This window comes from Symphalangus syndactylus, chromosome 16 (assembly GCF_028878055.3).
Source record: "Symphalangus syndactylus isolate Jambi chromosome 16, NHGRI_mSymSyn1-v2.1_pri, whole genome shotgun sequence".
In the NCBI taxonomy this organism is placed as follows: domain Eukaryota; kingdom Metazoa; phylum Chordata; class Mammalia; order Primates; family Hylobatidae; genus Symphalangus; species Symphalangus syndactylus.
Genome location: NC_072438.2, coordinates 11,708,817 through 11,721,804, shown reverse-complemented (window position 1 = coordinate 11,721,804; position 12,988 = coordinate 11,708,817). Strand labels below are relative to the sequence as shown.

At 56.2% G+C, this 12,988-nt stretch overlaps 1 protein-coding gene across 8 annotated transcripts in view; it reads right to left on the bottom strand.

The window, feature by feature from the left end:
• The window catches only part of CFAP99 (cilia and flagella associated protein 99), a 46,018-nt gene that overhangs the window by 14,693 nt on the left and 18,337 nt on the right, over positions 1–12,988 (bottom strand). For all 8 annotated transcript variants that reach the window (XR_010116309.1, XR_010116308.1, XR_010116307.1 and 5 more), the window contains exons 4-8: positions 11,930–12,024; positions 7,255–7,367; positions 5,197–5,374; positions 942–1,022; positions 687–758 (exon numbers count right to left, since the gene is read on the bottom strand). Coding sequence is in view for 4 of the 8 variants with exons in the window: in XM_063619666.1 (XP_063475736.1) it covers positions 687–758; positions 942–1,022; positions 5,197–5,374; positions 7,255–7,367; positions 11,930–12,024 (539 nt within the window). In the remaining 4 variants the exon portion in view is untranslated. The remainder of the gene's footprint in view (positions 1–686; positions 759–941; positions 1,023–5,196; positions 5,375–7,254; positions 7,368–11,929; positions 12,025–12,988) is intronic.

Here is a 12,988-nt window from a genome sequence, read left to right as displayed (position 1 = left end):
CCCAGTCAAGACAACTTGGCCTCAGGGCTCAGTGACCACCTCCTCAGCCACCCCCAGAGCTGGGGTCTGGTTGTCCCCCATGGCCTCTCCCCGAGCCTGTCTGCTCCCGGCTCAGCCTCCAGCTGCTTTGCCAACACACCCCAGGGTGGGCACCGCAAGCTGCAGTGAGGGGAGTGGCTGCAAAGGCCACCCCTCTGAGCACTCGGCCATTGCAGCCCGGCGGCATGCACCATACGGGCTGCCACCCCGGGCCTGCCCTCACGGTGGGACCCTTGCCACCCAGCGGGGCTGTGCTCCTGAGTGAGCCCCGCCAGGCACAGTCTCTCCTGTCTTCGTCACGTGGCTGTTTCTTGATTGGCAGACACACCTGGGTTTGTTTTTGTCTTACAGAGGCATGAAATGCTCCTCACGGAACATCTGGAGACACCCAGAGGCAGCACCTGCAGGTGCTTTCCCGTGAGCTTCCTCCCGGGGGATGTGGGTGCGCGTCTACACCCGCCCGCTTAGGGACCACCCCGCAGTGGGCTCAAGGCGCACTTTCCCAGTGATACTGGGAACCCGCCCCTCCCCGGCCCTCAGTGGTAAAAGGCTACATAAGTGGTCACTGTGATGCCGTTGGGAGGAACTTTCTGATGGCTTGAGAAGATGGCACCTCGATGATGGGTCTTGAGAGAGGTGGGCGGTACCTGCACTGGCTCCCTGCGGGACCTGGGCATGGCGCAGCGCAGTTCCTCAATGTTTGCCCTCAGCAGCAGCTCCTGCCACAGTGACATGGCGGTTCCAGTCCCACCAGCCTCTGCCCAGTGTCCTCCAGGCTGTGAGAGGACGAACTTCCACCCAGCCTCTCCCTCTTGCCTCCTCCTCCCTCTCCCCACCCCACCTTCCCTTCACACATCCCCCACATGGGGTGTCTAGGAAGGCAGGGGTCGCACACAGCTCACCTCAGCCTTTCGGCGGTTGTACCTCTTGACCGTCTCCAGCTGCTGCTGCTCCTTGGGTGGCTGGTAGGTGCTCTGGGGGACCTGTTGAAGTGGTGGGAGGAAAAGCGTGTGGTCAGAAGCTGCGAGGGGGAGGGGGCCTAGAAATGTCAGGGCTGACAGCTTGGGGGATGTGGGTGAAGCAGAGGGTGGTGGCGGCCTGCACTGGAGGAGAAACAGGGCTGGAGCTAACACCACTGGGTGCTGGTGGGTCAGCGTTGGAAGTAAAGAGAAGGAGGTCAGGCTGGTCATTGGCGTGGGGTCTGGAGCTTGGCCTGGGATGGGGTGGGTGGGGTAAGGCATGAGCTGGCAGTACTGAGGGTGCACCATCAGCCAGCATGGGATGGCCAGGGTGGGTAGGAGCAAGAGGGGGAGGCAGCCAGCTCGCTTGACACTGGGAGACAGGCAGAAGGTGGCTGCCTGGGCAGGAGAGGCTGGGAGAATACCACGGACCCCTGCAAAGTAAGCTGTCGGGAGGGGACACTGCAGAGGCCAGGGCGGCTGGACCATATCCCCAAGTCCAGTCACAGGAGGCTCTGATAACATGGCCGGAGCTGTGTCCATGGAGGAGCAGGAGGGGCCGGCCTAGATATCCCTGAGCTCCAGACTGCTGTGTCTACCCTCCTAACTCCATGTCCTCTTCCCTGCACCTCTAACAGTCATGGAAAATCAACTCATCCAAACCTGAAACCCTCATCTTCCTCAAACCAGCCCTCCCTCAGCCTCACTGACTACGACGGCTGTCCAATCCTCACCCATGCCTCAGAGTCCTCCTTGTCACCTCTGTCTCTCACACCCACATCCATCTCCTGCCCACCTGCTTCAAGACATCTCCACAAACTGCCTCTCACCGCCCTCCTTGGCCATGGCAGCTGGAGGGACCCTGTGTTGGTGCCAGCCTGCCTCAATGTGTCCTGTCTCTGCTCCCTCCAATGGATGTGTGACCAGACCGGTACCCCATCTTCCCTCTTCCCTGCCTCACTCCACTCCAGCCCCTCCTGGCGGCCCTCAAACACTTGAGGGAGGGTGGGCACCGCCCCAGGGCCTTTGCCTGCACCTTGCTCCTGCCCGGGATGCTCTTGCCTGAGACACCCCGTGGCCGACTTGCTCACTTCTGGTTTCTCACTGCATGGCATTTCTCAGGAGGCCTTTCTAGGCCACACAATGCAGAATCACAACCGCTCCAACACTTCTTATCTCCTTTGTCTGCATCCTTTTGTCTCCTCAGCATTTATCGCCAGCTAACGCAACATATGTTTTACTCATCCTGATTTTGTCTGCGTCCCCCACTGAAGTGCATGCTTCATAAGGTCACAGTGCCTGGCATATACTTGGTACTCTGTAACTATCTGTTGGATGAATGAATGAGTGAATTACAATGGGCCCTCAACCCTGAAGGGGAAGGATGTATTAGGCATGGGGCAGGGCAGGGAGGGTAGAGGATAGTTTCAGCACAGCCACCCTGTGGATGCAGAGAAGGTACATGTCCACAAATATCTCACAGATTGTACCGAGAGGCACAAAGCTATAGAGCATGGGAGGGCATGGTGAGGGCCCAGGCAGGGGCTGTGCCTGGCAGAGACAGAGAGAGAGAGAGATGAAGCTAGCAGTATGACCTGAGACAAACACACTGAGCCCTGAGGAGATGGGGTCAGAAATGCTGAAGATTATATAGATGGAGCAACTGTGGGGTTGCTCAGCAACAAGGTCTCTGATCATCCATCCATCATCCACCTCCATCTAATCATCCATCCATCTGATCATCCACTCACTCATCCACCCATCCATCCATCTATCAATCTATCCATCCCTCTGATCATCCATCCATCTATCCATCCATCCATTCATCCACTCATCTATCTACTTATCCTTCCATGAAGCCATCCCATCATCCATCCATCCATCCATCCACCCACCCACCCATCCATTCATTCACCCACTCATTCTTCTACTTACCATGTGATCATCCATCTATCTATCCATAATCTAATCATCTATCCATCCATCCATCCATCCATCCATCCATCCATCCATCCATCCATCCAGTCATCCATCTATCCATCCACTTATCCTTCCATGCGTCCATCTATCTACCAACTCGTTCATTCATTCACTCACCCATCCATCTACTCACCCATCTGTTCATCCATCTACCCATCTGATCATCTATCCATCCATCCATTCACCATCTATCATCCATCCATCCATCTGAACTCCATCCATCCACCCACCCGATCTCCATCTATCCACCCACCCATCCTTACATCTGACTATCCATCTATCCATCAACTTATCCTTCCATGCGTCCAACCATCCATCCATCCATCTACCCATCCATCCATTCATTCACCCACCCATCCATCTACTCATTCATCTATCCACCTGATCATCTCTTCATCCATCTGACATCCATCCACCCACTCACCCATGTACCCATCCATCCATTTGATCATTCATCCACCCATCCATTCCTCCATCCAATCATCCATCTATCCATTCACCCATCCAATCATCCATTTATCCATCCACTTATCCTTCCATGCGTCCATCTATCTACCAACTCATTCATTCATTCACTCACCCATCCATCTACTCACCCATCTGTTCATCCATCTACCCATCTGATCATCTATCCATCCATCCATTCACCATCTATCATCCATCCATCCATCCATCCAACAGGTATCTATTGAGGTTCTGCTTTGAGCCATGACTAGGCTAGGCATTGAGAATATGGGACAAATAATGGCCAGGTGCGGTGGCTTATGCCTGTAATCCCAGCACTTTGGGAGGCCGAGGTGGGCAGATCACCTGAGGTCAGTTAGGGACCAGCCCAGCCAACATGACAAAACTCTACCTCTACTAAAAATATAAAAATTAGCCAGGCGTGGTGGCCGGTACCTGTAATCCCAGCTACTCGGGAGGCTGAGGCAGGAGAATCACTTAAACCCAGGAGGCAGAGGTTGCAATGAGACAAGATCGTGCCACTGCACTCCAGCCTGGGTGACAGAGCGAGACTCTGTCTCAAATAATAATAATAATAATAATAATAACAATAATAATAAAATGAAATAAAAAGAGAATATGGGACAAATAAGATGGATGATGTCTGCTGGAGTAGGCAGACAATAGGCAGGCCCACAAATTACTAAACAACTCTAAACTCCAATTCGGTGAAGAAAAGGAGCCAGGATCAGTGAGAAGTAAACTAAGTGAAGGACCTGACATATTTGAAGGGTTCATGAAAAGCCTCTCTGGGAAGAGGGATTTTAAAGAGACCTGAAGGATGGTGGGAGTGGGGCAGGACTCTGGGGCCTCCCAGCACCATCCCCTTCCCCTCCCATATAGCCCTTAGTCCTGTTGCAGAACCATGTTGGTTCTGGGAAGCTCAGTCCATTGCTGGTGCTTGGGATAGACCCCATGACCAGTCAGGACATTATATTTCTGATCACAGTGATCAATTCAAGGCAGGCATGAGACCTAAGCTGGTCCAGTCAGACTTTTCCAAAGAATTCTTGGCCCCAGGTGTCCTCTCATGCATGTATACCATGATGGTATAGGTGGTGGCAAATGAGAATATTTTGCTATAATCAGGGAAGTTAGCCCAAAGATGAATTAGACTTACAGAGGAGACTAGGACAGAGAGCCACAGAGAGGCAGAGCTGGAACACTGGCCACGTATGCCTGAAGCCTATCCTACTTCACTCATGAGGGTCAGCCCGTGCTCTATTGTCTAAGCCAGTTTGAACTGCATTTTTCTGTTATTTGCAATACAAAGCATCCTGACTGATAAGTCAGCAGTGGGGAGAGAAAGAAAGAGAGAGGAAGAGTCTCTAGGCCTGCCCAAAGACTATGCTGTCATCTACACATCATACTTAATGGGGAGGGGGTGTTGCATTACACCAGAGTTAAAAGTGGGCTCCAAGCTCCAACTCCAGATAGGTCGGAGCCCCATGGCCTGACAGCTCCACTCAACACCTACTTATAGGACCACAGTGCGTGGAGTGTGGGAACCCACTGGGTGGGCTCCGGGTCAGCTGGGTTTCCCTCTCTGTGGGGAGTGGGGGTGGGGTGGGGTCATTTAGTGTTCCTGGTCTGGTCCAGTGCACCCTCAGCCCTGGGGGGAGCCCAGTCCCCCACAGGCCCACACAGTCCACTCTCCCAGCTTGGCCACCCTGATGCCTGCAAGCTGGTGCCCGCTGAGAATGCCCACACTCACTGGTCTTGGCTTGGCCATGACTGGGACTGGTTCGGGCGCTGGAATGGTGCGGGGCCTGGGGGCAGTCAGGTTGAATTCCTTGGGCTCTGTGACCTTGGCCTTGGTTTTTAAAGGAGAGGATTGACTGGCAGACACACTCTTCAGGTGGTTGATCAGCTCCTGGACCTCTGGCTGCCATCTTGAAGGCAAAAGTGGAAATGCCTCTTATGGTCACTCCCTAAGCTGTTCAATAAGGCGATGGCCTTTAGATCCAAAGGGCTCCCCAAGCGACTGGGTCCACCTTGGGGTGGAGGTGATAGTGGGATGGATGGCCTCACTTCACGAAGTGCCTTCTACTTGTAGGCACACATACTATCAACTAAACCCCTGAAACATATACAGACGCAGTCCCCCTGTACAGATACAGGAAACAGGCCCAGAGGCATTGGGCCATGCTGGTGAGTGGGGAGCTGGGAGGACAGGGACAGCCCTGCTGCAGGAATCCAGGGGCTCTGAGGACAAGCAGTAGCCAGGACACAGGAAGCCAATCTGGGCTGGAGCAGATGGAAGCCAGCAGTGGAGAAAGGAGCTTTTTGGAAAGGAACATTCTGGAACTATACTGTTGGTGACTCCTGGAAATGGAGCTGTGGCATCAGGCGGGGCAGGAGCCCTGTTGTTCTTGGTACAGCCTCTGGGTGGGGGTGCTCTCGAGCAGGGGTTTGGGAAGGGCCTTGCCAGGCCGCCCAAGTCTGGGGCTCCCCCTTCCATGTCTCACACCCAGCATGGGCACAGCCCACCATCATCAGCCTATCAAGTGTCCTCTTGTGTGGGCTCCCAGGGGGCAGAGGGCATGGCTTGAAATAGCTCCTTCCTCACCTTAAAAGCCATGGTCCAGGGCCCATAGCAAGTGGGGTCTTGGGGGTCTCGCCAGGGCCAGGCCCCAGTGCTCCCAACTTGAGGCAGGTGGGGGAGAGGGGCTGGTCTTAGAGTAGTCAGAGGAAGCCTGAATGGGGGTAGTGGCGCAGGAAGAGGGGCTCACGGGAACTGAGCTGAGCAGCTTCCCAGAGGCAACCCTGCAGGCCCAGGCCATGGGGGCCCCTGAGTGGGCAGTGAGTCCAGCCTGGGGCACAAGGGCCACAGGGCCACTGCTACTCCTTCCTTTGGAGGTTTATCTTGATTGCCAGGATTGGGCTGGCTGGGACTGGGGACTTCTCCTTGGTAAAGGAACATCTCCAGGGCCTCCTCTCCCCACAGGAATGGCTTCCATCTCCCCTGGGCCTCCAGGTCTTCTGCACATGGCTGGTACCTAAGTGAGCTGCTTGTGCCAAAACAGCCTGTCTGTCTGTCCTTAGGAAGACAAAGTGGATCCCTTCAAGTCCTATCAGAGGGGAAAAAACTGGGGGGCCCCTCAGCTGCACCCAGGCCCCAGCAGGCCTCTCCATGGAGCACAAGGCAGGGCCCTAGTGACTGTGCTGACCCCTCTGCCTGGGGGTTCTGGCCTGCCCTGGAGTTTGCCCCAGGCCTGCTGGGGAGGCAGGAGAAGGCAGCAAGGGCAGCATGATGGCAGCAGGCCTCGACACAGCCCTGGGGACCCCAAGAGAGATCTAGACCCCAGAATCTACCAGGAACTGATCTGTGGCTTCCTCAGCTCCCTCCACCCCCACCCCTACTCCGCACTCTTGGGATCTGCAGAGAGGCCAAGGGCCCTGCAGGGTCCCTACAGGACTAGAACCACTGACGCAGCCCCAGCCAGCACGTAGGCTCCAGCGCAGAAGGGTCGGCTCCGCCCCGTTCACTCAGCCAGTCCTGAAATGGCCTTCAGCCACCCGCCACGTGTCAGCTGCCTGGCATGGAGGGAGCTGGGGCTTGGGCAGCTGGACCATGTTCATTCCTCTCCCCGAGGCTGTGGGGCCAGCCTGGGACTTGGGGCTTCCCTGAAGCTCTCATCCCAACATGGAGTGATTACTGACGCTCATAGAGCTTCTGGGAGCAGGAAGGGGAACGTGGAGCTCCCATGCCCGTGGAGGCACCTGGAGTGGGGTGCAGATGCCATTCAAGGCCCCCCCCCATCCAGCCTACTTCATCAGGGGGTCGATCCAGTTCTCCTTCACGTGGGCCGGCTCGTAGATGAGGCTCCACTCGTCCTTGATCCATGAGCACAGGTGCAGGGGGTTGAAGAAGAACCTGAGGAACTGGGGTGGAGGGGGGCTGTCAGGGGGCCGGAGCCATGGGCCCAACTCCTCACCAGGCAAAGCCCCCAGCACCCCCAGTGAGCTCCCTGCCCCCAAGGCCACCAGCACCCCCAGTGGCTCCCTGCCCCCAAGGCCACTGCGCAGGGTGTGCTTCTGGGACTGTCACCACGGAGCTCTCCTGGCGCTCTGATGCTGGTGCTGGTGCTGGAGGCCTGGATCTTGGCTCCCCTTCCAGCTGGGAGGAGCACAGCCCCCGGAGTCCCTGGGTGGGCTGCCATGGGGCGGGGGGGGGTGCCTGAGAAGCTGGCAGCACATCTTCAGCTTGGAGGTCCTTGTCCAGTCAACTTCCCGAAAGCCAGCTGGATGGGGAGCCGAGGGTCCAGGGCTCCACGGTGACGACCCCAGAAGCACATCCTGAACGGTGGTCTTGGGGGCAGGGAGTTGACTTGGGAGGTGGCCGAGGAGGCACGGGCTGAGCGGGGGTAATGGTGGGCAGGATGGCAGCTTCTGTGTGCTGGCCAGGCAGGGCCTGCAGTCACTGCTGTGCCTCCCCAGGGTGGCCAACCTCCCCAGCAGCCTCTCCTTGGGCCTCCACGCCCTTCTCCATGCAGAGGAAACCAGTGATCCTTCTAGAGCCTTCCGCAGCTTCTTCCACCCCCTTTCCCACCCCTTCCCATTTCAGCTCCACGCTGCTACTGCTTCCTGCCTCAAGGGGGCCATTTTCCCCACCCCGAGGCTGGCGTCTCTATTTGCCCCGAGGCTGGGGTCTCTACTTGCCTTCCTTCTGGCCACACCCATTTGGGAGCAGACCTTTTGTGCTTTCCTGAGTCCCCTGGGACAGACTCAGCACTGGTCCCTGCCCCCACCCAATCCCTCCATCTCCAAACCCCATCCCCACACTCAGCGTCTCAGCTGGGCTGCTCCCACCAGGACACAGCCCTGTATTGAGGCCCCCATCTTCACTGGGGTGTGGTGGGGCAGCCCTACCCCGAACCTGCTGGAGTTGGGGTGCGGCTTTGCGGTGGGTCTGACTCCCCCTCTGCCAGCTGGCGGATTCCCTGGAGCCAGCGGGGCCATCAGCCCCCCACAGGTGCCTCAGGGCCACTCCCTGCAGAGTGAGGAGCGCCACCTCCTGGGAGCCACACCATGTCACCGCCCACCACTCCTGACCATGGTGGTGACAGCACCCAAGGTGTGGCCCAGGGGCTTCCCTGGAGAGGCCACAGAGTGGCGTCCCAGTAGCTTGCTCCCCTTCTTCAAGGCCCAGGCTGGCCTCTTCCTGGACTCGGGAAGCAGGACCCCAGTGGGATGTGCTTGGCCCAGCAGGGCATGGGGTATGGGATGGAGGGAGGCAATCTCTTGGGCAGTTCCCTTGGAGATTTATGTGGGCTGTTCCCATGGACCTGCCTCCAGAGGCTGTCTGAGTTGGTAAGTGTGCAGGCACCAGTGTTGGGGGCACCACCCTGGCCTCAAGGGTGCTGTGCGGCCAGCGCCCCGAATTCCTAGGGAGTCCCTGCAGCAGCCCCTGAGCACTCTGTCCTGGGCTGGCACTTTGGGGCTCTGCGGGCCGAGATTGATCCAGGGCCACCTCCACCACTGTGGGACCCAGGGCAAGACAAAACATGGATCTTTGTTCATTTTTTTTTTTTGAGACGGAGTCTCGCTCTGTCGCCCAGGCTGGAGTGCAATGGCGCGATCTCACCTCACTGCAAGCTCCGCCTCCCAGGTTCAAGCGATTCTCCTGCCTCAGCCTCCTGAGTAGCTGGGATTATAGGCACATGCCACCACAACCGGCTAATTTTTTTCTATTTTTAATAGAGACATGGTTCCACCATGTTGGTCAGGCTGGTCTTGAACTCCTGACCTCAAGTGATCCACCCACTTCGGCCTCCCAAAGTGCTGGGATTACTGCGCCCGGCCTCAATTATTATTATTATTATTATTATTATTATTATTTAGGAGGGGGTCTTGCTCTGTCACCCAGGCTGGAGTGCAGTGGCACAATCACGGCTCACTGCAGCCTCAAACTCCTGGGCTCAAGTGATCCTCCTGCTTCAACCTCTGGAGTGGCTGGAATTACAGGTAAGCACCACCATGCAAGGCTAATTTAAAAATAATTTTTGGTTGGGCGCGGTGGCTCATGCCTGTAATCCCAGCACTTTGGGAGGCTGAGGCGAGCAGATCACGAGGTCAGGAGATCAAGATCATCCTGGCTAACATGGTGAAACCTCGTCTCTACTAAAAATACAAAAAAAATTAGCTGGGCATGGTGGTGGGCGCCTGTAGTCCCAGCTACTTGGGAGGCTGAGGCAGGAGAATGGCATGAACCCAAGAGGTGGAGCTTGCAGTGAGCCAAGATCACGCCACTGCACTCCAGCCTGGGTGACAGAGCAAGACTCAATCTCAAAAAAAAAAAAAAAATTTTTTTTTTTTGTAGAGATGGGGTTTTGCTATGTCGCCCAGGCTGATCTCAATCTCCTGGACTCAAGTAAACTTCCAGCTTTGGCCTCCCAAAGTTTTGGGATTACAGGTGTGAGCCACCATGCCCCGCCTGTTTAGCAATTATTAAGAATGTCAAGATAAGCTGGGCGCATTGACTCATGCCTGTAATCCCAGCACTTTGGGAGGCCAAGGCAGGCAGATCACCTGAGGTCAGGAGTTCGAGACCAGCCTGGCCAACATGGTGAAACCCCGTCTCTACTAAAATACAAAAATTAGCCAGGCATGATGGCACATGCCTGTAATCCCAGCTACTTGGGAGGCTGAGGCAGGAGAATCACTTGAACCCAGGAGGCAGAGGTTGCAGTGAGCCGAGATTGCACCACTGCACTCCAGCCTGGGCAACAGAGCGAGACCTCGTCTTAAAAAAAAAAAAAAGAATGTCAAGATAGTAATAAAAGAGCAGACACCAGTGCCCTCTTGTTTCCAGGGTTTGGTTTCTGGTTTCTGGGGTTTGGTTTCCGGTTTCCAGGGAAGCTGGCCCCAGCTCAGTCTCCAGGTATCTCCCAGAAAATGCCATCAGTTTTGCTGCTTTTTCATTAAAATGAAGGCCTTGCTTAAGCTAACTATACAAATGTGTATGTGTCATGAATTACTTACGTTTCCGTGTAGATGGAAAACGTGTCATTGATGTGTACAGTGCTGGCTCGGGGCCGCACTCTCCCTCCCTTCACCTGTTAGGTGGCCGAGGTGCTGTGTGAGTTGCCGGTCCCAGATCTCTGGGGCTGCAATCCCGGTGGGCTCTGCCACTCCAGGTCTCCCACTTCTCCAGGCTTGGAACACCCCCTGAAGAGCTAGCTGCTTCCTTTAAGAGAGACCTCAAAGATCTGGGCCCGAGGACTTTCCCACTCACTTCTCCAGGGAGTGGATCTCCTTGGTTGGAAACTGTCCCCTCCACGCAGAGTATGGAGGAGCAAGCCAGTGGCTAAAAGCCTAGTCTGGGAATTGGCTGCGTTACCCTCTTGCTGTGTGACATTGGGCAGATTACTTATCCTCTCTGTGCCCCAGTTTCCGCAACCCTGGGATGAGTCCCATGTAGGAGCAACCTCACTGGGTCATTGTAAGAATGGAGCAAGAACAGGCACCATGAGTCCGGGGAAACCTGGCAGTCAGGGTGAGTGGGCAGCAGCCAGCAGCGAGCAGCAGGCCCAGGCCCAGACATTTCGGCCCAGAGGCCTGTGTGTGCCAGCTTCCCACACAAGCGGCCCCAGGCAGTCAGGGGCGTGGGCTCCTGCAGGCTCCCCCTCGGGGTGCCAATCCTCATAACTGGCCCTGAACCCATTCCCTTGGACCCCTGACGCTGCACAGGGAGGAGAGGCTGTTCTGGGCCTGGGGTTTGATTGTGAGTCGGAAGAGGCCCCCCAGGAGCAGAATCGGATTTCCCCAGGACGAAAGCAGCGCGTTCACCCACATTAGTCGGTGTGCATTGGGTTTTTTTTGTTGTTGTTGTTTCTTTGTTTTTTAGAGACAGAGTCTTGCTCTGTCACCCAGGCCCAAGTGCAGTGGTTCAATCATTGCTCACTGCAGCCTCAAACTCCTGGACTCAAGTGATCCTCCCACTTCAGCCTCCTAAGCAGGTGGGACTACAGACAGGCGCCAGCATGCCCAGCTTGCTACTTCTCTGAAATACAGAAGAAAACCACCAGAGTTTCTTTCATTAAAACCAACCAGAGGTCGGGCACGGTGGCTCACGCCTGTAATCCCAGCACTTTGGGAGGCTGAGGCAGGTGGATCACAAGGTCAGGAGATCGAGACCATCCTGGATAACGCGGTGAAACCCTGTCTCTACTAAAAATACAAAAAAATAGCCGGGCATGGCGGCAGGCGCCTGTAGTCCCAGCTACTCGGGAGGCTGACGCAGGAGAATGGCGTGAACCCGGGAGGAGAAGCTTGCATGAGCCGAGATCGTGCCACTGCACTCCAGCCTGGGTGGCAGAGCGAGACTCCGCCTCAAAAAAAAAAAAAAAAAAAAAGAACCAACCAGAACGACGAAAGGTGGGCGAGGATCAGACGGACCTCACCCGTGGGCCTCGTGGCCTGGTAGGCAGGTAGGGGTGGCTCACCTTGCACATCTTATCCACGGGCTGGGACTTGATGATGTTACAGAACAGCTGGAAGCCGAGTTCCTCCAGCAGGAATGTGGCTAGGTAGCAGATCACTAGAAAACAGGGGGTCTGTCAGAGGCTAAGGGACATCGCAGGGGCACCAGGGGCATGGCGGGACCGGAGCCGAAGGCCTCCACCGTGTCGGGGTACACAGCCGCAGGAAAACCCCCACCCTTCTGGCACCCACCTGAAAATGACAAGTGAACACAAACAACATTGTCTTAGAGGGCAACGCATTTGTGGTTTCAAAGCACTTTGACAAATAATCCCATCTGATAAGTTCTCAGAATTTGCAAAGGCCCCCCAGGTAAAAGTGAAATCATTTTGGACTTGTCAATTCTGAGCAGCTGAATCGTCACCTCAAGCCGGCTAGAATGTGAATAAACCTGGGCCCGAGTTTCCTCCAAGGCAGGAACTGTAACAGGCCCCTAGCCTGCGGCCTGGACGCGCTGCCCATCATAAGGCTCCAGCTGGGTGGCGAGGGGTCGGGACAGGAGCCTAGCTCAGGACTGGCACCAGCTGCTCAGCTCAGTCTCACAGTACCCTACAGCGCTCACCCCACTCCTCCCCCTTCCTGGACGGGGCAGCAAGACCCTGTGCAGGGTCTCAGGGCTGCTCCGATCTCCCCCCAGCAGCACTGGCCACCTGGCTTGCAATGGTCGCCCCGCCCCATGAAAGCAGATGGCTGTCAGAGGCTGTGGGAAGCCTAGGCAGCGAGTCTCTTGTATTTAATCCCCCACAGGACTGTCCAGACCCCAGCCACAGGGTCCATCTTGTCCAAAGGCCTCGGGGTCAGTGGTGGCTAGGGGTCAGCCTATGGAAGGCTCTCGTGTTGTCCAGGCTGCCTTTGGGAGCTGGATGCCCTAAACTGGGGTGGCAGAGCCAGGTCCCTCTGCCCTGGGGCATCAGTTTCCTGTCTGCAAGGTCCTGGTCTGTATGGACCAAGTGAGGCGAGGAGTCGGGAAGCCTCCAGTGCAAGGGCAGGAACGAGGAGCTGGCCCTGCCCACCCGCTGCCT